A 26,951-nucleotide genomic window follows, 5' to 3' on the forward strand; every position below is an offset into this window, starting at 1 on the left:
GAGAGTGGTGGAGTCTCCTTCTTTGGAGGTCTTTAAACAGAGGCTGGATGGCCATCTGTTGGAGATGCTTTGAGTTCCTGCATGGCAGGAGGTTGGACTAGATGGCCCTTGGGGTCTCTTCCAACTCTATGATTCTACTACTACTGCTGCTTTGTTTTCTTTCCTGGGGATGTTGATGGTGACCTCTTTTCTCATTCCTTCCTGACTTCCAGATCAGAGTGAAGGTCATTCAAGCGAGGCAGCTTCCCGGAGTCAGCCTCAGGCCGGTGGTGAAGGTGACGGCTGCTGGGCAGACGAAGCGAACCAGGATCCGGAAAGGGAATGGCCCATTGTTTGATGAGGTGAGAAGGGCATTGGGACACTGGTATGAGGACCATCAGCTACCTCTGAATCTTATGAGAAGCTCTTGTGTTGACATGCCTTTATGTGTTCATGTCAGATATGCTTCACTGTTGGGCAGAAGCATTGCTTGTGTGTACATGTATGTCTTGGATGCACCCCATCTCTATTTCTTTCTGTTTCCTGCAGACTTTTTTCTTCAACGTCTATGATTCCCCAATGGAGCTGTTTGATCAACCCATATTCATCACTGTAAGTTCTGGTGAGAAGAATCTGGACGTATGAGTGCCCTGTAAGACACAAACTCATGAAAGACTCCTGCTGTGGATTCACATCTCTGCGGAGTTGTTGCCCCACTGGTCCCTTTTGTGTTTCTTCTGCCTCTCCAGGTTGTTGATTCCCGCTCGCTCCGGACAGATTCGGTCATCGGGGAATTCCGGGTAATGGTGGCCTTTGCTTCTTCATTGCATATTAGTTTATGGCCCCACGTTTTGTTGGTTTCTTCCCCACCATTAAGGAGTGGTGTTCAAAGATGTTGGCTCAGTTTTCAAGATGTCCATAAGTGGCCATTGCCACACTTCTCCCTGGTATTTTGGAGTGGGGCGGTTTCTCTCCATGGACTCAACCTTGGCTGGAGACACCAATGCAACTTCATTATCTCTGCCAGCCCATGGAGAAGCCCAGTAAGCAATGGGAACTGGCTTAAGGCATAAGGGGGAAGAGACATGAAGAATCAATCAATTGATCCATCATTCAATCAGTCAGATTATTCCAACACTGAAACCATTACAGTCGGCTCTCTGTTTTCACAGGGATTTGCCGATATTCAAGCCCCATAGGCTTGAATGGGGTTTGTGCCCATGAATGCGCATAGGGTATGTGCTGTGGGGGCATGCCCCATTGAAAATAATGGAGGTCACCTCTCCGTAAATATTCAAGACCTCGGATCTCAAGTCCATGAGAAAGAAGGGGCGACTGTACATCACCCTGGCTCCAATATGGCAGCCATTTCTTAGGGGTTTCTGTGCAATATTTATTCAGAGAGGGTTTGCCATTGCTTTCCTCTGAAGCTGAGAGAGTGTGACTTGCCCAAAATCACTCAGTGGGTTTCTAGGATGAGCAGAGATTCAAACCCTGGTCTCCTGGGGTCCTAATCCAGCACTCAAAGCCCTGTCCCATATTGAAGATTGTAAAATATTTCTGTCTAACACATAATGGTCTATAATAAACTCACTTGACCAGTTGTAATCGGTTTAAAACAGTTAAGTTGGCATCAGTTGACACCGTCCATCAGCGACAACTTGAAGGTACATAATTACAACAAAGAAACATTTTAACTCTAAAAGATAGATAGATAGACTAAAAGATGATTAAATAGCTTGGCAAGTTAAAACAAGACACATTAAACGTGGTTAAAAGAATTAAACGCAATGTAAAACTATGCCTCTGTGCAGAATTTGGATGATATCAATTCAATAAAGAGTTGTATTTTTACCTGGCCACGGAATGTTGCGCAAGGTTTGTATAGAGTTTTTAAATATGGTTTAAGTTTTTAATGTGCAATGTTTTAAAACTTTAAAAAATTGTCCAATTGTATTTACATTTTAATGCTTTGTACTGTTTTTAACTTGCACTGTTTTAAATTTTGTTAGCTGCCTTGAGTCCCTATACTGGGATAAAGGTGGGAAATGAGTGAATGAATGGCAATCCCAGTATTGATGCCAACAGGGCCTTTAAGGGGAAGGAATTCAGAAGTGGGATTCTGCTCTAACGTCTTCCCATAGTATATTGCCCTCCATTGATGGGACATAGAGTAGGGTCCATCCTGCAGGCTTCAATCTTCAGGCAGGCAAATATAGGGAGATGGGGGTGAGAAGGCAAGAGGATTTCTGGAACCCTCCTTAAGGATGTCCTAACAAAGTTTTCTTGGTGTTTTGCAGCTGGATATTGGGACGATCTATGCTGAACCCAGTGAGTGGAACGCTTCTTCCCATTGCTTGAATTTTACTCTGTTTTAAATGATCAAGTATGTGCCCTTGTCTTATGTGGGGGATCCGTTCTGGATCCCCATGTAAGACAAATTCTGTGTATGCTTGACCCCCCCCCCCCATTGAAACTAATGGGGCTTGGACACAGTGGCACGGCAGTGCAAGCCATGGGCCATGGGTATAAGCTGAAAGCCGTGTATAGGGCACCCATGTATGACGTGGGCACACTGTGTGTGTGTGTGTGTGTATCTGAAGATGCCAGCCACAGATGCTGGCGTAACATCAGGAATAAACTCTTCTAGAACGAGGCCACATAGCCATGGCCACAAAACGGCCACAAAAAATTAATCAAGTGTCTGGCAAAGTGAAGTCTGGAGATGAGCTGTGCTTTCACTGCTTTTCCTAAAACATTATTGCAAAGGGTCTCAGATGCTGGAGGTGGAAGTGAAAAGGATATTTGGAAAGACAGAGGTGATGTAAAGTTGAGATTGCAATGGCCAGTCCTGTCTTCAGGGTCAAAATGGCTGACCAGATCAGGGAGACTCAACTAGTATTGCGTATGGTTGGTCATATCATTCTTCTCCTTGTCGGCTGTAGGGGCCACTTCCATTTTAGCAGGGGGGGGACCTAGAATATAAATTCTGACATCTGAAATGCTGGATATAAATTCCAAAACCTCAGCTTTTGCAGGGAACAGCCTTCCTATTGCCTTCATTTGTCTCAGTGGGCGCAAGGGGTGTGAAATGGATATGTAATAGCAACTTTAATGGGTGGCATTCAAGCATCTTCCTTTATATGAACAATGTTGCTTCTTGGCTCTCTGCAGCAGAACTAAATTGCAGATGTAGTGTGAACATTCCTCTTTTTCTTCCTTCACTTCTTTGTCCCACAGAGCACTGTATCCTCCGAAAATGGCTGCTGCTTTCAGATACAGAGGATTTTTCAGCTGGGGGTAGGGGCTACTTGAAGGTCAGCTTGCATGTCCTTGGTCCTGGAGACGAAGTGCCTGTGAGTATCTATCTATTTGTCAGTCTGTCCATCCATCCACCCCTCCCTCTGTCCCTCCATCCCTCCGTCTGTCCATCCCTCCCCCTGTCCCTCTGCCCTTCCTTCCTTCCTTCCTTCCTTCCTTCCTTCCTTCCTTCCTTCCTTTATCCTCCATCCTCTATCCTCTACCTGCTTATGTTGTTGTGTGCCTTCAAATTGTTTCTGACTTATCTTGGTGAGAGTTGTTCCAAGGGGCTTTGCCATTGCCATCCTCTGAGGCCCAAAGTCACCCATTACGTTTCCAAGCCAAGATCAGGAACCTCTTTGTTCAGAAATCCAAGCTTCAGTAGTGAAAGCACAGAAGACCTTTCTTCTGAATACTGCAGATGTTCTCCATAGATGTTTGTTGTCAGAACTAACCAGCAAGTGTTAGCCAAGCATAGTTGAAGCATTCAGAAATTAAAATCTTAGGCTGCATCTGCACTGCAGAATCAATGCAGTTTGCTACTGCTTTAGCTGCCATGGCTTAAAGGTATGGAATTCTGGGATGTGTAGGTTGGTGAGATGTTTAGCTTTTCCCTGTCAGAGCTTTGGTGCCACACCAAACTACAAATCCCAGGATTCTATAGGATGGAGCCATGGCAGTCAAAGCGGTGTCAAACTGCATTATTTCTGCAGTGCAGATCCAGCGTTGGGTCGGATACATTCTTATTTATCACAAAAGCAAAACATTCTTTTCCCAGACTCTTTGCACTACTACTACAGGTAGTAGTATTCTATGCAGCATATACTATTTCTTTGTTTTTGTGTGCCTTCAAGTCATGATCATGAGATTATCATGAGGTTTTCTGGGACTGAGAGTGTGTGACTCGCTCAAGTTCTCCCAGCGAGTTTCCATGGCTGAGCAGGGACTCGAATCCAGGTCTCCAGGTCATAGTCCAACGCTCAAACCACTAGGCAAGCAAAGCTATACCCATTAAATCCAAATCTCCAAACCATGACAGGAAAGCTGGAGGACCGAGCTCCTGACAGAGAGGCCATGCACTGTACCTGAAGAATTCTTGTCCTTTTAATTGCTTTTAAGAGGACTTTTAAGAGGACCTTTTCTGCGATCGCTCCCACTTTATGGAATGGCCGGCCGGATGAGATCCGTCAAATTGCCAACCTTGAGAGCTTCAAGAAAGCTGTCAAGACGGATCTCTTCCGGCAGGCCTTCCTGGAATAGAACCCGGCTATGTAACGCTTCCCCCACAGAGACATATACAAGCGAAGACTCTGCCCACCGTTATTTTATTATCGTACTGTTTTTAGATTTCATCATTTGTAATTTTAATGCATGGAATTGTTTAATCCTTTTTAAGGGGGGGACTGTATATATTGTATTTTTTAAAAAGGTTGTACGCCGCTTTGATTGTGGAAACAAAAAGCGGGATATAAATTAAAGTTTTATTTATTATTATTATTATTATTATTATTATTCTTCAAACTCCTTTGGAGGAGAGGCAGCTATTCAGTTGGAACAGAAAAAGTCAACAGGGCCAGTTTCTCCATTGCTTCATCATGCTAGAAAATGATGGATTTCTGTCTGGTGCATGCTTCTGAAAAGACCATTGTGCTTTGGGCACCTGGCTTGAAATAATGCATCCTACAAGGCAGAAAGACTAGGACATGGAGCAATGGATGTAGACTACAGGAAAAGAGGTCCCACTGAAACATTAGGAAAACTCTCCCTCTGAGATTCTCCTTCCTTGGAGGTCTTTAAACAGAGGCTGGATGGCCATCTGTCTGGGATGCTTCGATTTTGAGTTCCTGCATGGCAGGGATTTGGACTGGATGGTCCTTGGGGTCTCTTCCAACTCTATGATTCAATAATAATAATAATAATAATAATAATAATAATAATATTTATTTTTACCCTGCCTCTCCATAATGATTCTAATAGCAAGAGGTCTTGCTTTCCAATGGGTTCTGTGAAACTGCTCCAGGTTTCAGTCTGAACCATCCAAGGCAGTGGTCCCAAACTGCGACCTTTAAGAGATTTTGGACTTCAGCTCCCAGAAGCTTCAGCCATATTGGCCAATAGCCTGGGATTCTGGTTGCTGAAATCCAAAACCCTTTAAAGAGCACAGTTTGGGGACCACTGATCCAAGGTGTTGGGATTGGTCTCCAAAATGGGCTCAGCTACTTGGATAGCTCCTTTAAATTTTGGACTAAAACTCAGAGGGGATTCATTACCTCCCATAGACACCGGAGCCACGGGGTACAGAACATAGACAAAGTGCTGTGTGGAAGGTATTAAAGTAAGGAGAAGTATACAAAGAGGTCCTTCAACCACCCCAGTCTTAAACTAGAGAGGTATTGAAGTCCTGCCTCCATCTTATCTTCTTTCTCACCCCTTTCCTGTGCATTTTGCAGATGGAGAAGAAGGAAGCTGCTGAAGAGAAGGAAGACATCGAGGGCAACCTTCTCCGTCCAACTGGGGTGTCTCTAAGGGGAGCCCACTTCTTCCTAAAGATTTACCGGGCAGAAGACCTACCCCAGAGTGAGTAGAGAATGAGGAGAGGCAGGGCGGTATAGTGGCTTCAGCTTCTAGTCCCCACTGATCTATCAAATTTAATGGTCACTTATTTGTAAATTTATTGAACTTACCTCGCAAGATTGTTGTGAAGTTAAACTCAGGTAAGGTACTGCACTTGGGGCGGAAAAAGAAATGCACAAATATAGAATGGGGGACACCTGGCTTAAGGGGACATTTATGTGTGAAAGGGATCTAGGAGTCCAAGTAGACCACAAGTGGAACATGAGTCAACAGTGCGATGCAGCAGCTAAAGAGGCCAGTGGGCTGCATCAGTAGAAGTCTAGTGTCTAGATCCAGGGAAGTAATGGGGCCACTCTATTCTGCTTTGGTCAGGCAGCACTTGGAATAATCCTGTGTCCAGTTCTGGGCATCACAATTCAAAAAGGATGTGGAGAAACTGGAGCCTTGTGTCCAAAGGAGAGCGACTGAAATGGTGAAGAGTCTGGAAACCATGAAGCCCTCTGAGGAAAGACTTAGGGAGCTGGGTGTCTTTAGCCTGGAGAAGAGAAGGTTAAGAGGTGATTTGATAGCCCTGTTTAAATATTTGAAGGGATGCCATACTGAGGAGGGAGCAAACTGTCTTCTGCTGCTCCAGAGAACAGGACCCAATGGAGCAATGGATGCAAGCTCCAGGAAAAGAGATTCCAGCTCAACATTAGGAGGAACTTCCTGAGAGTAAGGGCTGTTCAACAGTGGAACACACTCCTTCCTTGAAGATTTTGGTGGAATCTCATTCTCTGGAGATCTTTAAATAGAGGCTGGATGGCCATCTCTCAATGGGGATACTTTGATTGAGAGTTCCTGCATGGCAGAAGTCCGTTGGACTGGGTGGCCCTTGGGTTCTCTTTCAACTCTATAATTCTATGATTCTAGGAGTAGAATGATGTACATTGCCTCAAGCTCTCTGTTGAAGAGAGGCAATATCGAAAAATTGCATATCATAAAATCATAGCGTTGGAGGAGACCTCAAGGGCTATCAAGTCCAACCCAACATAGCAAGAATACCGTGTGCATTGCCTCAAGTTCTCTGTGGCAGAAAGGCAGTATAGAAATGTTGGAAATCATAGAATGCTATAGAATCATAGGGTTGGAAGGGCCCTCGTGGGCTATTGAGTCCAACCCCTTGATGGACAGTGAAGGAAGCAGGCAGAACGAGAACCAACTCATTTGAAATGTGGTTCTGGAGAAGAGTCCTTAGGATCCCATGGACAGCCAAGAAGACAAACAAAAGGGTTCTTGAACAGATCAGACCAGGGCTCTCCTTGGAAGCTAAGATGAACAAATTGAGACTATTGTACTTTGGCCACATCATGAGAAGGCACAGATCACTAGGAAAAACCGTAATGCTAGGAAAGGTGGAAGGGAGAAGAAAGAGAGGAAGACCACAAACCAGGTGGATTGACTCCATCAGGGGGTTCTTATGGGCAAGGGCTTATTGCAGGATCTGGGCAAGACTGCAAGGGAGGAGAGGGATCCTTGGCGATGTCTCATCCGCAGCGGAGCCATGAGTCGGAAGTGACTCGAGGGCAGCTAACAACAACAACTATCTAAGTGGTGGGGAATTCTGCCAACCTTTCAGCAACCTTTCTCTGGTTTATCTTCTCTTCCAGTGGATGATGCCGTCATGGACAGTGTGAAGCAGATCTTTGGCTTCGAGAGCAACAAGAAGAATCTAGTGGATCCTTTTGTGGAAGTTACTTTTGCTGGGAAAACGGTAAGCTGGTGAGCCAGGGCAGGGCAAGTTTTTGAGTCCAGTTAGGGGAGAGTTGGATTACTGGAGAGGAATGTGCACATGCTGTCAGGTGCTTGTAATGTGATCACATGAAACATATGCACCCCATATATGCAAATTCAGATCATTTGCTAGAGGTATTTATGGGGCAATCCTAGGGTCCATAAGCATTCTCTGCCCCGCACCTTATCAGTGCTCAGATGACCATGGGAGGAAGGTTAATGCCTGGCATTTTTCTGAGGATACCGTCATGTTTCTCTATATTTCACTGTTCATTTATTCAGTGATGGCTGCTGGATCTCATGCCAATAGGATTTTGAAGCCATCTGTTCGCTAAGGAGCTGCCCAAGGTATTGAACCACTTCTTTACCAAATAGGTTCAGCACCTTGGGCAGATCCTTTAAAATTAAAACCAAGCCTCCAATGCTTCACTTTAAACCTATTTTCTCCTACAAACAAACAAACATTATAAGGCGGCCAACGAACGCCTTTAAGAATCAGTTAAGAAAAAATAGAAAACAAATGAAATGGTTAAAATAAAACACCATTGAAATAACCACAGCCATCCAGAATTCAACAAGAATGCAAGTCCTGGTGTGCTCTGACTCCTTCTCTCCCCACATCTCTGATGTTCCACCCCAAAGGGATGGGTACCCACAATCTTGTAGTGTTTTCGAGGTACCATTGATGAACCCATTGCTTTTTATTCTTTTAATGAGTGATGGGTTTTAATACATTGTTTAATTCCATTGAATATATTATTCACTTTTGCTTATTTTTATTTGTAGTATTCTAAATAATAATAATAATAATAATAATAATGGGACAAAGTGTGGAACAACAACAGACCAACAAATATACATCAATTAATAATGCAGCATCAGTTAAGACCTATACAGGGCACACCATATGCGGCTTCAAGTTTATGCTGAAGCCGCATGGCAATTGGACAAATGGAGTGTGTTTCCAATGGAACATGAGCATACACAGAATTCCCCTTATGCACAGGGATCCGGAACAGATCCCTCGTGTAAGGGAAGGACCCACTGTAAATTGTTTTAAGATTCATTTTTAAGAAATGTAAAGTGTAAGACACTTTGAGTCCCAATTTGGGGAGAAAGGGTCCAAACAGACAGGCCAAAATAAAGCTGCTTCAGGTCACTTTGGAGGTATGCTCCAATGTTTAAATGACACACACATCTTTAGAGGCTGCACCAAAGCTGTGCTCTAGTCCTTAGGATTGGAGAATGGCTTTGACATGGCTTCTGGCCTCTTAGGATGCATGCATGATTTAAACAGCATACCTCCAAAGTGACCGAAAGCAGCTTTATTTTGGCCTGTCTCTTCAGGCCCAAAGTGGGACACAAATATCATCATCATCACCACCACCATCACAACCCACTTCCACCACCTCCTTTGACTTCCTATTTTCTCTTCTCTGGCCAGCTCTGCAGCAAGATAGTGGAGAAGAATGCCAACCCTCAGTGGAACCAGAGTGTAACCCTGCCAGCCATGGTGAGCAAAGGGGGATCGTGGTCTCCAGAGGATGTTGGGGGGGGTCCTCATTCTGGCTCTCCATTGATCTCTTCCCCGCTTGTTGTCTTCATCTCCTTAGTTTCCATCCATGTGTGAGAAGATGCGGATACGGGTCATTGACTGGTGAGTCAACCACCTATCTCGGGATATTCATGCAACCCCACAGTTATAGGTGTTTGATCCCACTTTAACTGCTGAGGAATCCTGGGATGTGTAACTTTCTGCTGCTCCAGGGACTGGGACATGGAGCCATGGATGCAAACTGCAGGAAAAGAGATTCCTCCGAAAAGTTAGGAAGAACTTCATGACAGTAAGAGGTGTTAAACAGTGGAAGATGCTGCTGCCTTGGAGGGAGGTGGAGTCTCCTTCTTTGGAGGTTTTGGCGATGGATGGCCATCTGTCACAGGGAGGGTTTTGATGGTGTCTTCCTGCATGGACTGAATGACCCTGGGGGTATCTTCCAAATCTAGGATTCTGATTCTAGAATTGTCTGCCATCGTTGTTTTGTGCTTAAGTACTGCATTAAAGCTCTCAAGCAGTGAATTCATGGGCCTGTTACAGACAGCCAAAATAAAGCTGCTTCGAGTCACAGTGGAGGTATGGTGTTTCAATGATGCATATGTCCTAAGAGTCTAGAAGTCGCACTAAAGCCACGCTCCAGACTGGAGCGTGGCTTTGGTGTGACTTCTGGACTCTTAGGACACATGCATCATTGAAACACCATACCTCCACTGTGACTCGAAGCAGCTTTATTTTGGCTGTCTGTAACAGGCCATAGAATCATTGAATCGTAGAGTTGTAAGAGACTACAAGGACCATCCAGTCCAACCCTATTCTGCCATGCAGGAATACACAACTACAGCACTCCTGACAGATGGCTGTATATGTGTAGCTGCACTAGACATTTAATAGCAGTGTAATTCCACTTTATCGGCCATGGACCCTTGCTGTGGAATCCTAGGATTTGTACTTTGGTGAGGGGCTTAGAATTCCTTCCAGAATGGTAGAAAAACATGTTCAGTGGTCCCTTCCGTTCCAGATCCCCCCGCATAGGGGAAATTCCGCATATGCTCAAGCCCCATTAAAGCCAATGGGGGTTGTGCTCGCAGTGGCGTGGCAGTGCGGCGGGGCACACACGCCATGGCCGTGTGCCCCATTACTCTTTCTGGGGTGTGGCGCTGCTTCTTCCGGCGTATGCTGGAAGCTGCGTAAGGCGCACCCGCGTATGATGCGGGCACACTGTATTTTTCTGATGAGAAGAATCCTGGACTGACAAAAATCTTTGCAGTTTGGGACTTAGTCTATGTATATTATTAATATTATTTTCCTCTTAGAAAATGTTGTTTCCACCATTTCTTTTCACAGTTCTTCATTATTGGGTCCCAGGCCGGTTCTATTTCCTTTAATATGCATTTTCTCAGTCTCTCTGTTAAAATATCTAGAGTTATTATATTATACAATTAGAACTGACATGTCATGATAAAAATAATATTAATATGATAAGACAAATTAGAAACATTTTGATAACTTGGTCAACAACAGAATTTCTTTCGTGAAATTTTGCAAAGTGTAACAAGCTTATAAAGACAATTGGAATGGTTGCATCAACACAAATAGATTCAACATCAGGAAGACAAACAAGCTACTTAAAACTATTGTTATCTGTAAAGCTGTTTTTTAAAATGTTAGTATGTCCTGTGTGTTGTTTTTATATGTTGTAAAAGTAATAAAAATATTTATTAAAAATGTTTCTTGTGCAGAAAATGCCGTCTTCTGTGCAAAACAACCATGTGCAAATTTTGCACAGAACAGATCCCCAGTTACAGATTTTTTTTTATGCGCAGGAAACAAGATTTTTTCATGCAGGAATTAATATTTCTGCGTCAAAATATTATTTTCTATGCAGAAAATGTTTTTTACTATGTAGAAAATGCTTTTCTGCACAAAACAATCATATGTGAATTTTGCACAGAATAAATCCTGAATTGCAAAAAGCCTTTAAAAACTGCGTGATTTTAGAAGACTTTCTTGCAGTGGGAAGAAAATTGCTGCAATTTTGCTATCTTTATATATACCTCATACACATAGCCTGCAGGTAATTTTGTATACAAACATTGTTTCGTTAAGCAATTCTGTGCACCAAACATTGTTTGTCTATAGCAAACTTCCAAAGAACAAAGGTGTCACTATCTCAGCCACCCGCAAGGACAATTTTGGATTACGGAGTATTTCAGATTTCATAGTTCCTCATAAGGGATACTCTACTTGTACTGGTCCAATTTCCAATCAGACGGAGAAAGCAAGAATGATAACAGAAATTAAAATAACTAAATAACCTTTTCTTTTGTTTCAGGGACCGGGTCACTCACAACGACATCATCGGCACCAGCCATCTTCGCATGTCCAAGATCTCCGCTTCTGGAGGGGAACTGGAAGGTATGGCGGTTGTTTTTGGTGCCATCATTGAGTCCCAGTCCTGGGAAAAGAGGTGTGACATGGCAAGGAGCATGAGGGGCTGTCTAAACATCCAGGGTGTGCCACAGAAACTCTGCAGCAAACCCTGGGATAATAGCTGTTTACCCCTCTGGATCTGTGTCCAGTCTAACCCAATTCTGCCCCTATGCTTTTGGGCTGCAATGTCTGAACCAGGTGACATGACTCTGGGGGGAACCCAAGCCTCTTGGCCTGTGCAGACAACCCTCTTGGAAATGGCTAGAGAGAACATCTTTTTTTCTGATGTGTGTAAGTGAATGTGTCTTATATGAATTAATATACTGTACTGACACATAATGAATGTACAATGCCTTATAAGCAATGCCATGTATTGAAAGCAGTATGCTTAAACAATGAACGGTTTGTGTTTTTCTCTAAGAGAAGGGTTACGTTTGTGGATCTGTGATTGCCTATAATAAATATCCGCTGTTATCCGCTGGGGTCTGGTTTCAAGACCTTCTGTGGATAACAAAATCCACGGATGCTCAAGCCCCATTAAATATAATGGCACAACAAAACGGTGTCCTTTATATAAAATGGCAAAATCGAGGTTGGCTATTATACCTTTTTGGAATTTTTTCAAGTTGTGGATGCTCAAATCCGTGGATAAAAAACTTGTTGATAAGGAGGGCTGACTATAACCTAAAAGTCTAACAGAGAACCTGATCATTCTCCCATATAAATATCCTGAGATTCTGGTACTTAAGAATGCTTTAAGTGGAATAGTGAGGCTAACGCTGCCTGTTGGGTTTTCACTGTTGGTCACAGGTTGGGTGTTCAGGCAACAAAAAGGTGATAAAAGGGATCTCCAAGACAAATAGCCAAGAATCCCCAATCTCACAGTCTAAAGAGACAGGGGTAGGGAACCACATCTATTTCACTTCCTTTCCCCCATCATCTCCTCCATCCTTCTGTCTTGGTTATTCCTGAGCCCAAGTTTTCTCCTTTCTAGCTAAAAACTGGGTGAAAATTCTCCCCAGGAACCCAGAAATCCTGACACTCTCCTTTCTCTCTCCTTTCTTTGTGCTCCAGATGAGTTTCCATCTCCTGCAAGGCCCTTCGGTGCAATGGACAGTAGGTTCCTGAGCATGTAGCTTTATTTCTCGGGTACCAGCCATAAAAACGCACTTTGGTTGCTTGCCCTGATTTGTTGCGTGCTAGAAATCCAGATTAGTGTGTGGTTGAAACTTGTTTCAGGTCGGCACAAGGTTTCACACTTGCAAGGTTGTGTGCCCCCCCTTGCATGCCTGTTGCATGGAACTGAAACCAAAGGGTGATTTGAGCCCAAAGATCAATAACGGAGCCCTTTCTTGTGGAGCTTGCAAGATCCAGCATCCTTTGACCTTTCATAATCTTGATTTTTTGTCTGCATGTGATTATGGCATGTATAAATTCTGGTAACAAGGAGCAGGAGTTGCAGTGGATTGGGATCAGGATCACCACATCAGAATGTATTTCGAGGTGATTAAGGTTGCGTCTGCATTGCAGAAATAATGCAGTTTGACACTGCTTTAACTGCGATGGCGCCATCCTGTGGAATTCTGGGATTTATAAGTTGTTTTGGCACCAGAGCTCTCTAACAAACAAGGCTAAATATTGCACAAAACTACAAATCTCGGAATTGCGTAGCTTATGGAATTTTTCATCTGAAAACTGCAGTATCAAAATAATCAACGGATGTTATCTGAAGTCTAAGGCTCTTCCAGTTTCAATGGAAGAGTCACATGCAAAATGTAATCTCAGATTTTGCTTCGAGTAGATTCATTTTTGACTCACAGTGACTCTAAGATGAACCTATCATTGTGCTTTCTTGCTGAAGGAGACTCTCCAAAGCAACGTCTTCCACTATCGAACAATTCCTACTGTCAGGAAGCTCCACCTGATGTTTTGGTGGAATCTCTTTCCCTGTCACTTGCATCTGTGTTCTGTGTTCTAGTCTCTGGAGCAGCAGAAAACAAGCTTGCTCCATATTCAATGTGACACCACTCCAAATACTTAAACAGGGCTCTCATATCACCCCTTAACCTTTTCTTCTCCAGGCTAAACATCCCCAGCTCCCTAAGTCTTTCCTCATAAGGCATGAGGATAAGGGACCTAGGAGTCCAAGTAGACCACAAGCTGAACATGAGTCAACAGTGTGATGCGGCAGCTAAAAAGACCAATGCAATTCTAGGCTGCATCAATAGAAGTATAGTGTCTGGATTGAGGGAAGTAATAGTGCCACTCTATTCTGTTTGGTCAGGCCCCACCTGGAATATTGTGTCCAGTTCTGGGCAAAACAATTAAAAAAGGACATTGAGAAATTGGAGCCATGTGTCCAAAGGAGGGCGACCAAAATGGTGAAGGGTCTGGAAACCATGAAGCCATATGAGGAAAGACTTAGGGAGCTGGGGATGTTTAGCCTGGAGAAGAGAAGGTTAAGAGGTGATATGATAGCCCTGTTTAAATAATTGAAGGGATGTCATATTGAGGATGGAGCAGGCTTGTTTTCTGCTGCTCCAGAGAACAGGAGATGGAGCAATGGATGCAAGCTCCAGGAAAAGAGATTCCACCTCAACATTACGAGGAACTTCTTGACAGTAAGAAATGTTAGATGGTGGAGCACACTTCCTTGGAGATTGTGGTGGAGTGTCCTTCCTTGGAGGTCTTTAAACAGTGGCTGGATGGCCATCTGTCAGGGATGCTTTGATGGAGAGTTCCTGCATGGCAGAACGGGGTTGGACTGGATCAGGGCCCTTGGGGTCTCTTCCAACTCTGATTCTATGATTCTATGATAACAGTCAACATTTTGTACTAAATGCCTAAATATTTGTTCAATCTCTCATGTGCTGTAGTTTCAAGGTCACTAGCTGAAGAACAGTTGTTAAATAATTACATTGTAAAAATGACTTCATAATTACACACACACACACACACACACACACACACACACACACACCCCTTATATCAAATCTAGGTAGATGATATTTTGGCACAGTCTTCTGTTCCTTTTGGTTGCCCTCCAAGGCTGATGGCTTATCTCTGGTTGTTGTTGGGTGGGCTTTTAGGATCAAGGCATTTGCTGCAGTAAGCAGAGGAGCTCATTCTGCAGGGGTTGCCCCCATGGCAACCTACCTTACAAACGGAGGCAATGAAAAATAAATCTGTTTGCCTGTTTCAGTATCCAAAATTGAGCCTAGTTTTAAAAGTTTCCTTGAGGATATAAGAAGAGTCTGCATGGATTGGCCAGCATTAACCAGAGCTGCCCTGGCAAAGGTGGCTCATGCTAATGGTTGTTTCTTCGTCTTTCCTCAGTGGATGATGGCCTGGGTTTCCTGCCCACCTTTGGCCCATGTTACATCAACCTGTATGGCAGCCCACGGGAGTTCACAGGATTTCCAGACCCATATGAGGAGCTCAACAATGGCAAGGTAAAGGGACTGGTTTGGAAGTGCTGCGTAATGGAAACGGAGAGGAATTCAGCAGAATGGGGTTGGACTGGATGGCCCTTGTGGTCTCCTCCAACTCTATGATCCTATGATTCTAGTCCTAGCTTTCTGGCAATCACCTGGTCTTTCATCCCCCATGACACTCCTATGTGGAGGGATTATATAGATGCCAATTTTAATTGCTCTATCCTGGCTAAGTGTCCTTGGGCTTCTCCCATGCTGAGCCATCAGGATCTATGGCATGGCTAGTTTCCTGCACTGGAGGTGTCCTCTCAGCTACCTGCCTAAAACATCCCCTTTTAATGTCATTGATGTCAAAGGTTGACTAGGGATGAAGTAAGACTAGACTTGGAGATAGGTTGAAGACGCCTCCCAAGCTTGGAAAACTCAGAAATTCCCCTCTAAAGCTCTCTCTCCTCTCCTTACTTCCCAAGGGAGAAGGCGTCGCTTACCGTGGACGGTTGCTGGTGGAACTGGAGACGAAGTTGGTGGACCACGTTGAACAGAAGTTGGAGGACATTCCAGCTGATGACATCCTGCGGGTAGAAGTAAGCCACACTCCACATCATGCAAAATATCCAGATATCACCGACTGCTGTCTGTCAGTAAAATGATTTCCAGAGGCAGACATGGTAGAGATCCAGTATCCTGGGTTGGCCATGGATGTCCACTCAGTGACTGTGAGTGGGTCACATATTCTCAGCCCCAGAAAACCCCATGAGAGAAAGTACTTGAAGTCATACAACAACAAGAAGACATGTTAGGCTGTTGCCCCAGAAAAAGTATACACGGCCCAGGTTTAAGTTACAGTAGCTTTTAATGCTTGTCTTGTCTAATAGTTTTTTGTAAACCTTGTCAAAATTATTTCTTACTTTAAAATCTGGAACCAGTTTAAAATGTTAATAGTTGTTCCCTGCCCTGAGATCTCATGAGGAAGAACAGGATGGAAATATTTTAATCAATGAAGAAATAAAGGAGAAAGTGTGTTGTAGTGATTTGAGTGTTGGACTGTGACTCTGGAGACAAAGGTTCGAATCCTCACTCAGCCATGGCAACCCACTGAGTGACCTTGGGTGAGTCACACTTTCTCAGCCTCAGAGAATGGCAATGGCAAACCTCCTCTGAACAAATATTGCCAAGAAACCCCCATGGTGGTTTTGCATTGCTATTGTTGTTCATGGAATCATAGAGTTGGGAGAAGCCACAAGGGCCATCCAGTCCAACCCATTCTGCCATGCATCCCCGAACAGATGGCCATCCAGCCTCTGTTTAAAGGCCTCCAAGGAATAAGATTCCACTACACTCCAAGGAAGGAGTTTGTTCCACTGTTGAACAGCCCTTACTGTTAGGAAGTTCCTCCTAATGTTGAGCTGGAATCTCTTCTTGTGTAGCTTCCATCCATTGCTCTGTCTCCTGTTCACTGGAGCAGCAGAAAACAAGCCTGCTCCATCTTCAATATGACATCCCTTCAAATATTTAAGCAGTGCTGTCATGCCCCCTCTTAAACTTCTTTTCTCCAGGCTAAACAAACCCAGCTCCCTGTTGTGTACCCTCAAGTCGTTTTAGGACAGCCTAAGGTGAATCTATCATGGGTTTTTCTTGGCAGGTTTGCATTAGGGTCACTATAAGTTGGAAAAGACTTGAAGGCACACAGTGACAATAACAAGAGTCCTTTAGATGACATGACTTGGACATAAGCTGTGTCGATCCAAGTGCCTTCTCTGCACCTGGAGGGCTGACCTGTTCTCCTCCATGCCTTCCTTTCTCTTAATGGCAGAAATACCTGCGTCGACGGAAGTACTGCCTCTGCGCCACCTTCTACTCGGCCACCATGTTGCAAGATGTGGACGATGCCATCCAGTTTGAAGTCAGCATCGGGAATTATGGCAACAAGTTCGACAACACCTGCCTGCCCTTGGCCTCCACCACTCAGTACAGCAGGGCTGTCTTTGATGGTAAGGAAAGGAGAAAGCCACCTTTGTAGCTCCGCAAGACTCAGAAGGCATTTGATGGCTGGCTTGGTTCAAGCACTCTGCTCTAAATTGGGATTAACTAGATAGAGGCCCTACATTGTAGAAATATTGCAATCATAGGTACTGTAGAAAGGTCTGGAAACCATGCCCTATGAGGAGCGACTTAGGGAGCTAGGTATGTTCAGTCTGGAGAAGATAAGGTTAAGAGGATATATGATAACAAGCTGGCTCCATTTTCAACATGACATCCCTTCAGATATTGAGCATTTAAAGCATCCCACAAATAAAGCAAAAATGGCAAGTAATTGCGTGAATGATTATCACACGCAATTGCGCAAAAAAAGTGATATCGGAAATGAATTGTCACTGAAATCCTAAAAGTAAAAAGATGCGCATTCATGCTTCTTTGTGACAACTTCAATGGCGGGGTTTGTGCGACGTTGTGTGAAATTATTTCACGTAATTACACGATTTTTCTGTGATATTTACGGGATAAACTCCCGATCTCCTTTGTGTGATAAACTCCATAGCCTGCCCCCTGTGACATGGCAACACACTATATGGCTCAGATGTTGGTTCTGAAATTTCAAGATCTGCAGTACTTCAGCTCTGGATTTCTAATGGATCTGGGTCTTTGTGCTTCATCTAACAGGCTGCCAGTATTATTACCTCCCTTGGGGCAACGTGAAGCCTGTGGTTGTGCTCTCCTCGTACTGGGAAGACATCAGCCACAGAACCGATGTGCAGAATCTCCTCGCTGGTGCTGCAGATCGGCTGGTAAGTGTTTTAACCTGAGAGAGTCCCTTTCTAGGAATCTCTAGGTCATCCAGTGCAACTCTATGGTCATCTGCCAGAGGCTGACCATAGAATTGCGCTGGAGGAGCTACAAATGCCTAGCGGAGTGTTCTCTCTAGGAATCTCCAGGTCCTTCAGTGCGACTTTGGATTAAAGTGGACAGAGTTGTGCTGGAGGACTTTGATATTCCTAGAGAGAGCATATTAATAAAATCCGTGAATAATCAAATCTGCAAAAGCCAAAGCCACAAATGTGGAGGGATGAGTGTATTGGGAGGATGGCGGAATATAAGTAAATGATTCAATAATAACAACCACTCTAGTATGCACAACCCAGGAGTAGGGCTATATGGCATGCACAAGGCTGTTGTTTGTGTGCAAGGAAAGGCACTGATGGCTGTGTTCTGTGTTTTGTAGGAAGCCAACCTGGATCGGGTCCAGCTGGCCCTGAAAGCCAAGTGCTCGGCTGGCGACCTGGACACCCTGGTGGCCCAATTGATGGATGAAGTCATTGCGGACTGCAGGTATCCTTCCTCGTGTGCGGTGGCTTGCCGGGACCCACAAAGTCTTTCTGTGGGTTTATGACAAGGCTGTTTGTTTGCCTTGGATGGGGGCTCCAGCCTTGAAGAATGCCCTCCATTGGCGAGAGCCTGCCGCCAAGGCTGCTGAGCCAAGGCACGGAGTTGAAAAGGTGATATTTGAGGCAGGTCATAAATTTCCACTCCATAGGGCCTCCCCTCTGCCCTCGCCTTACCTGAATGGGCCTCATTGTATTTGGGGGCCAGCCGTTCCCCCCTCAACTGCCCCCACTTCTCAGAAGGGATCTCCTCCCAGTTTGGGAGCTGGAAGGGCCTCCAGTTCATCGTCTCAGGTCTTACGGTTAGTCATCGCTCACCCTTTGCCGAGGGTTAAAAGTTGCTGGGAACATCTTGCTCTCTCCTCGCAATAATTTCCCATGCTATAAACAGGAGAATCTGAAATGTTCAGACAAGCTGCTGTGTTCCTAAAGGAGGAGTGGGGAAATTGTGTGCCATGTGCCAAGTCAGGCATCGAATGTCCCCAAATTTTGGCAAAAATGGCCTGCTACAACTGCAGAGCAATTTTGCTACTTTTTTTTGTCCCCTTCCAACTAACTTCTTCTTGACTTCTTCATTCCAGAAAGGCTTCTCATGGGCTTGAAACAAGGCAAGGGGCCATTTTGGCCCAAATTGTATTTGCAAAATTTCCAAATACAGTCACCCCACCATTTTCGTAGGGGATCCATTCTGCCCCCCCCCCCCCCCGTGAAAATGAAAACCACCAATAATCACGCCTCATTGGCTTGAATGGCGGCATGCACCCCATTTTATCCTCCCCCCCATTTGCTGCTCGCAATAAGCTAGGGATGTGGATCCCAAGGGGGCTGGAGCATATGCGGTATTTCTCTTAAGCAGGGTGTGTGTGTGTGTGATTCCAGAACGGATCCCTGTGTAAGGGAAGGGCCGACTGTACTTACTGTCAACATTATTGCTCCTGATGGTCCAATTGGATGGTTGATCAGCTGTTGGAGATGCCCAGGGAAATGGCAATGAGCTGGAACTAGTCAGAAGTCCAAGTGACATGGAGTCATCATACATTCTAGCTAGCTCAGTGAACAAAAGAACTTTGGGACCTTATATAGGCCAAAAATAGCCCGAAGCAAAGAGACATCAAAGGGCCAAATCCGCATGGGAAAGATCATTCGAGACAGAGGTCTCAAAAGGTGAGAATGGGATTGTAAATGGCTTCTCTCCAGCTTGGGTGCAAAACATCCTGCTGTAAGTCACCTGGCCTTCCTGTCTTAGAAGTGTGAACTGTTCCCTTGCAGCTCCCAAATTATCTATTTGATCTGTTATTCGGATACCCTGGGTCCATGACCTGCTGCTCTTAGGCTCATGGCTGTTTCCATTTCCGAGTCCATTCAGGGCCATAGAAGGGAACACAAACACCACAAAATTGGAAGACGTCCAGTAGTTGTAACCTAATGGGTTGCCTTCTGGGTCTGGCGGCTCCCTTGGCTGGGTGGGAAAGTGGGGTCCAATACAGACCGACACTTTGTGCCGGCCTGTGGGCTGAGCTACAGACGTAGATGCCGTGACTCTGCCCTCATTGTGCCATGACTCTGCGCACACTTCTAGATGGTGTGCAGCATTATGGCGTGACTCCAGCACAGTGCCCAAATGCGGCTATGTTGCCCCTTCCAGGGTGATAAAAAGAAGCCCCTTTTCATGGCTTCTTTTTGCTCCCTGTGGAGGCTGCGGCGTGTGGTTGCCACGGCCCCAATCAAGAGCAAAAAGGGGCGGCATCCCGCAACCTATCTGTACAGCCTCTGAATCTCCTGCTTCTCTTGTTTGCCCAGAAACTCCACCAGACTCAGCCTCACCAGAAGCTGTAGATGGAAGGGGTATCTTCTGCGTCTGCGTCTGGTGGATTTTCTGGGTGTTAAATTCTCCTTTTGCTGCCCAGCCAGCAGCTCTGCCAGACTCAGAAAAGGCTGTTGAAGAGAAGGGTGTTAAAACATGATCTGCACTGGGTGCCAAATATAGGAGATGTGCCACCGTGGCTTCTGTTTATTCCATTCCATGCCTCTGGAAGGCGCCGTCAGCATTGTTATTATGGTTGCAACCTCTCTGGTACTGGCTCTCCCTGGTCCTCCCCATTCCCTCCCCACTTACAACAAAGGGCTTGTTTAGGAAAAGGCCCGCACATACTCCCAAGGCCATAAATATGACCTGGCTGTGGCACGTGTGCCAGACGTGACCTGGGACTAATTCTAGGACTTTGGTTTCCCAGCGGGAACGGAGGCTCTCTCCAAGAAAAATGCAATTAAATGGGGTGGGGATATGGGGGGTGGAGGTAAGGCTATAGGAGAAGCAGCCAAATGGGTGGTTCATGGTGTGAATGTGTGCAGCGAATTGAGCCTCCCCTCCTGTTCTTCCTCTCCTCTGGCAAACTCCCTCTTTACTGAATAAATCAAGTCTGCAGCAGGAACTATGAATATAAGGGAGCTTTTATGGTGATGATAATTGTGGCATGATTCAGGGTAGGATCCTGAGTGTGCAGACCTGGGAGTAACTACTCACGATGTTAGTCGGATCTTACATCATGCTGTGTTGTTGTTGAGATGTGCCTTCCAACTAGCCCTGACTTCTGGTGAAGCTATCCTAAGGCTTTCCTGGCCAGAATTATTCCAAGTGGTCATTCCTGGACCAAGGCTGGTCCCTGTGTAGGGCTGGAAAGGATATTTGGGAAAAAGTAAATGGTACAAAAAGGTGGTCCTAGAGTTTTGGGGAGGTTTGGTGAGAGAACTCATTCTGGACTGATACGGCTCTTTGCAGTTCAGGACTTCTTCTGCACAAAATTCACACATACGTTTTCTGCACATAAAACAGCATTTTCTGTGCAGGGAATAGCCTTTTCTGCATAGAAAATATTATTATTGTACAGAAATATTATTATTATGCAGAATTTTATGGAGAAAAGACTGTTTCCTGTGCAGAAAGATGAACTTTCTGCACATACCCACACCAGATGCGAATTGTGTACAGAATAAGTCCTGAACTGCTGAATAGTCATTAAAAACAAATTCACAGAGCCTGCCCCAAAGAGATTCCAGTTTAAACATGACAGAAGAAAAGAGAAGAGAAGGAAAAGTGATAATTGGATGCATGTAGAAACATATTGTGGCAACTTAAATGTTAGCAAATTTTGTTGTGGTATCAGGGCCAGTCCTACAATTTAGCCGAGGGAGGAATGTGTTCAGAGGAGGGTGACCAAAATGGTGGAAGGTTTGGAAACCAGCCTTATGAGATACTTAGGGAGCTGGGTATGTTTAGCCTGGAGAAGATAAGGTTAAGAGGTGATATGAGAGCCCTGTTTAAGTATCTGAAGGGGTGTCATATTGGAGATGGAGAAAGTTTTTTTTCCTGCTGCTCCAGAGAATAGGACACAAAGCTCCAGGAAAAGAGATTCCAGTTCAACATTAGGAGGAACTTCCTGACAGTAAGAGCTGTTTGACAGCAGAAGATGCTTCATTGGAGAGTGGGGGTCTTCTTCTTTGGAGGTTTTTAAACAGAAGCTGGATGGCCATCTGTCCCAGGGAATGCTTTAATGGTACAGCGCGCTTGCGTTTTATGCGGGTGCACCATATGCGGCTTTCAGCATATGCTGAAAGCCACACCAGAAGAGCCCAGAAGAACCACGGGCGCGAGCCCCATTACTTCCTTTGGGGCTTCAGCATACTCTGATTTCCCCTTACGCGGAGGGATCCGGAACGGATCACCATGTAAGGGGAGGGCGCACTGTACTTTCCTGAATGGCAGAAGGGGATTGCACTGGATGGACCTTGCAGTAGGTATCTTCCAAGTTTAGGATTCTATGATTTTTATGAAGAGCAGAAAAAGAACCAGAAATAAATTGCAGAAAGTACAAACACATGGGGAGGTGGCGGTGGCTGTTACTCAGTACATTCAAGGAAAAATAAACCTTCTCTTGTCTTCCACAGCATCTCGAAATACTCGCTGGAGTGAAAGGTTATTTTGTGCTCATGTGGAACACCGTGTTTGTTTTTCCTGGAGCGAACTGACTCAAGGCAGCCAGGAGGAAGAAAAACATGGAGCAGTTTTCTGTGCATTAGGGCTGGGCGGTGTGGGTTGGATGGGGGACTCCTACCACACGACCCATGATCCACACCTTTTTACCACCGCCCCTCCCAGCTGCATTTGGCAAGCTGGTGGTTAAATGGATGACCTTTCTTTTTCAGTTCATGGAAACTGACCCTCTGGTCCAAATCTGGAAAGCCGAAGGTTGTCCTTGCCAAGAGCCCGTGTTTGGGATTCAAAGAGTCCTTGAGCAAAGTTTCATTTTGGACGGTGGAGGGAGCTCAAAGATCTATTTTAGAAACATGTGGTTTTGAAAGATGCTCCCATCGGTTCATTGAGCTTCTCTGCAGAAGCTGGACATATTGCAAAAGAGTCGGGGATGTTTTAGCAAACATCTCCCAGGTTTTTCTTGGCAAGATATATTATTAAGGGGAGGTTTGCTGCTATTGTTTTCCTCTGAGAGTGAGAGAGGATGCGAGGTGACCATGGTCATCCAATGGTTATCTATAGCTGAGTGGGGATTTGAACCCTGGTCTCCAAGAGTCCTTGTTGTAGTGTGCCTTAAAGTCATTTCTGACTTGTGGTGACCCTAAGCCTAACCTATTAGGGGGTTTCATTGCAGGTTTATGGAGAGGGGGGTTACCATTACCTTCCCTTGAGGTTGAGAGAGTGTGACATGCCCAAGATCACCCAATGGGTTTCACTGGCTGAACTGGGATTCAGACCCTGGTCTCCAGAGTCATGATTCAACACTCAAACCATTGCACCTTCATGACTCTTTGCAAATCCAGCTTCCCTTGTCTTCCCATCTTCTTTTTGTGAGAAGGATGCAAAATTCTGGATTTTCTTCCTACACTAAAAAATCACGCAAATGCTTTTGCAAACTTTCCATAATTTGTGTGTTTATGGATGCAGTTGACCTATTTTTTGCATCTTCCTACAGTGGTCAGATTCTTGGACTGGAGAGACCCATGTTCATTGCATGACCGTCTGCCAGCCACACTTTTCCTCTGCCTCTCAGCCTAGCTTACTCTCGAGGTTGCCATTGCCATCCTATGAGGCTGAGAGAGTGTGATGTGGCCAAGGCCACTCAGTAGGCTTCCATGGCCATGCTGAGATTTGAACCCTGGTCCCCCAGTGGCCAAGTCCAATGCTCAAACCTCCACGGTAGGCTGCTCCTAGGTACATAGCTTGCATGACATTATGTAAACCACAGACCACAGTTTTTGCAACACTGGTGGAGGTTATTTCTCTGGCCTCTTCACTCTGTTCTCTTCCCAGCCAGCCACTGGTGGATGTCACCCAGAAGCCAAACAGCACCCATTTGGACCATTACCTCTATCGCTTCCGCACCACCAATCTCAACCAGATTGTCCAGGCAGCCCTGAGGTTAAAGCATGAGGACTCTGAGCTGCAGCTGGTCCTGGAGCAAGCAGAAGACTGGCTCTCTCGGCTGAGGTCTATGGCGGAGGAGGTAACTGTGTAGCTCTGCTGGCAGAGGAGAAAGCAGAGATTTCTAAAAGGAACTAATTACTTTATGCATTACTCTGCACACTCAACAGGTCCTCACTTGTCACTTCTACTTGCAGTCCAGCAAGGTCCCACAATGCCATAAAGTTACCATTTGCTGTTAATATTATGCCCTTGGAATATGCAGGAAAATATTCTCTGGCTCCCCCAAGTGGTCAGTTCAGATATTGCATGTTGAAAATTCTGACAAAAATGCAAAAAAAGAAATGAAAAGAAAGAAATATTGCAAAGCGATAACTGCAGAAAAAAATTATAAAACAGCTTTTGGCAGCCACTGATATGATTCATCCCTTCCCATTGCTGAGAGTTATGTGCACATAGTAATGAATAACATTACTATCTGCCTGTTATCATTTCATTGAAAAAGAGTGAAGTACAGCCTTGCTTTTTGCTCATCATGTTACTGCAAAAGCACATCGCTTCTCACTCTTCTGATCTCTAGACTAATCCACTAACCTCTAAAAAGATATTACTGCAAAAGCTCATTACTGCAAAGGTAACTAGTTACCAAGCTGACGCTCCTAGTTGAGTGTTTCCGTTTGTTGTTGTTGTGTGCCTTCAAGTAGTTTCTGACTAATGCAACCCTAAGGCAAACCTATCATGGGGTTTCCTTGCCAAGATTTCCTTTCCTCTGAGGCTGAGTCCTACACTCAAAACGTTAAGATTACTAAAATATGAAGATGTAGGATGAATGAGAATCTTATGGAAACACTCAGCTAGGAAATAAGTCATTGCAATAAAGATCTTTTGCAGTAAAATATTTTTATGGGTTAGCCTATAGGTCAGAAGAGTGAGAAGCGAAGCCTGGCACCAGGCTTTTGAGTGTTGTACTCAGCCTCTGAATCAACAGGGGTATAGTATCTAGATGGAGGGAATGCCAGTCTGTTTCTGCCCAAAGGCAGATGTTTGGGGAGCAGTGGTGCCACCCCTTCTTAGGTTCTCACCTCGCACCCCTCAGATGATGCCCCTTTTTACCTGTTTCCCAGCCCCAGAACAGCCTTCCAGATGTGGTGATCTGGATGCTGCAAGGAGACCGGCGCATGGCGTACACCCGGGTGCCGGCCCGCGAGATCCTTTTCTCCCGCAATGGAGCCAATTGCTGCGGCAAGAACTGTGGGAAGCTCCAGACAATATTCATGAAAGTAAGTGTCATCAGCCTCACCCAACGTCAGGAATAAACTCTTCTAGAACATGGCCACATCGCCCAAAAAACCCCACAAAATACTATGGATGCCGGCCAAGAAAGCCTTCGACTTCAGCCCCCATTTTATTTTGGGGGGAGGAAAATAGGCTTTGGTACCATTATGAGGGAAGAAGAAAAACATTGGCCAGAATCCCATGGGAAGGATGGATAAACAAAACATGTTGAAGAATTTTTGTTGTATCAAATGGATTGTCTCTTCTTCCATTTTTTCCTAGTGTCCTCAGGAAGAGGTCCCAGGCCCCAAGATTCGAACCCAGATCCGGGTGCAACTGTGGCTGGGTCTCGGGGTGGACGAGAAGGAATTCAACAAATCTGCAGAAGGACGGCTCTCTGTCTTTGCAGAAACGGTGAGCCAAAGCCCCTTTGGATGAGTTTGGTTGAGAAAGAATGACAGTCCCAATGAATTCAATGGAGTTGTTTCGGTGCAATGGGAAACCTGTCAGCTTGAAGGCCCCCAAAGCAGTCTGAATGGTTGCCCAATGAAATGCAAAATGGGAAGGGAAAAGAAAAATTTACAACTGAAACATGTTTAATATGCATTTAGCTACAGCAGCGATTCCCAAACTTTGGTCCTCCAGATGCTTCAAACTCCAGGAATTCTGGGAGCTGAAGTCCAAAACGTCTGGAGTACCAACGTTTGGGAACCACTGAACTAAAGCATCATTGGGGTTTATCACACTGGGGCTAATTTCAGCATTAAAGAGAGATTAAAGCGCATTTAAAGCATCCTGCAAATAAAGCAAAAATGGCGAGTAATTGTGCGAACGATTATCACATGCAATTGTGCCAATAAAGTGATATTGGAAATGGGGCCTCACTGGGTATGATGACCCTACTATTTGAATGGGGGACATGTTTTTTCTGTCTGCCTTGTTTGACCCACCTTCCTTCTCCCAATTCTCCCTCTTCTCTTTCTCAGTATGAAAACCAGACCAAACTTGCCCTGGTTGGGAACTGGGGCACCACTGGCCTAACTTACCCCAAATATTCAGACATCACCGGGAAGATTAAGTTGCCCAAGGACAGTTTCAGACCTTCGGCCGGATGGGCCTGGGCTGGGGAATGGTTCATCAGCCCTGAGAAAACGTGAGTAAAGGAGAGCCTCTCTCTTGGGAAAGGCCGGTTCTTCTCCTTCCATGGAGATCTCTCCTCCTCTTGTCCCAAACTGGGCTTTTTCTGTTTTCCAACTGGGGTTGTTAGCTGCCCCTTATTGCAAAGGGCGCCCCTTATTTTGGGGTCAGAACGCTTAGTCCCTTAGAGGATTGGCAACTGTCCCTTATTGTAAGGGATGCCCCTGTCCTCAGCTAAAGCATCTTTGAAAAAAGGCCATCTTAAATACTTTGTATAATCACTCTTCTAAAAACCCAAAGCCATAACGGAACCTCCCTTATTTTTCCTATATCCAGTCAACCTTTCCCACTCTTTCTTAAAACCATCCAGAGTTTTCTTACACAATAACCCAGTCAATTTATCTGTTTCCACTAAATTGTATACTTTCAACATCCAGCCTTCTCGCAAAGGGATTGCTGGCACTTTCCATCTTTGTGCAACATGTAATGCATGAATGTAAACAATATGTTAATTTAACAGAGAGAGATACAACTTGGTTAACTGAAACCTGTATTTTCATTTGGTATTTTGGTATTAAAACAAAATGGGTTAACTAGACCCTGATTGTCAAGCCTCCTTGATGTGAATTTCAACTCTCCCTTTTTGCTCTTTTGAAAGCCAAGCAACAGTATTTCCAACC

At 44.9% G+C, this 26,951-nt stretch overlaps 1 protein-coding gene across 2 annotated transcripts in view; it reads left to right on the forward strand.

The window, feature by feature from the left end:
- Positions 1-26,951, forward strand: part of DYSF (dysferlin) — a 167,439-nt gene that overhangs the window by 43,397 nt on the left and 97,091 nt on the right. Inside the window, exons 7-26 of one of the 2 annotated variants that reach the window (XM_089526456.1) lie at positions 213-341; positions 529-591; positions 729-779; positions 2,280-2,310; positions 3,220-3,335; positions 5,730-5,856; positions 7,503-7,606; positions 9,071-9,139; positions 9,240-9,283; positions 11,514-11,596; positions 12,686-12,727; positions 14,948-15,063; positions 15,516-15,629; positions 16,859-17,036; positions 17,707-17,831; positions 18,266-18,372; positions 23,749-23,941; positions 24,984-25,139; positions 25,417-25,548; positions 26,121-26,287. In XM_089526456.1, the coding sequence (XP_089382582.1) occupies positions 213-341; positions 529-591; positions 729-779; positions 2,280-2,310; positions 3,220-3,335; positions 5,730-5,856; positions 7,503-7,606; positions 9,071-9,139; positions 9,240-9,283; positions 11,514-11,596; positions 12,686-12,727; positions 14,948-15,063; positions 15,516-15,629; positions 16,859-17,036; positions 17,707-17,831; positions 18,266-18,372; positions 23,749-23,941; positions 24,984-25,139; positions 25,417-25,548; positions 26,121-26,287 (2,147 nt within the window). The remainder of the gene's footprint in view (positions 1-212; positions 342-528; positions 592-728; positions 780-2,279; positions 2,311-3,219; positions 3,336-5,729; positions 5,857-7,502; positions 7,607-9,070; positions 9,140-9,239; positions 9,284-11,513; positions 11,597-12,685; positions 12,728-14,947; positions 15,064-15,515; positions 15,630-16,858; positions 17,037-17,706; positions 17,832-18,265; positions 18,373-23,748; positions 23,942-24,983; positions 25,140-25,416; positions 25,549-26,120; positions 26,288-26,951) is intronic. The other variant, XM_089526457.1, reaches the window with a different exon arrangement.

Source organism: Sceloporus occidentalis, unplaced genomic scaffold (assembly GCF_023333645.1).
Source record: "Sceloporus occidentalis isolate IW3139 unplaced genomic scaffold, rSceOcc1.0.p SCAF_5, whole genome shotgun sequence".
Taxonomy (NCBI): Eukaryota; Metazoa; Chordata; class Lepidosauria; order Squamata; family Phrynosomatidae; genus Sceloporus; species Sceloporus occidentalis.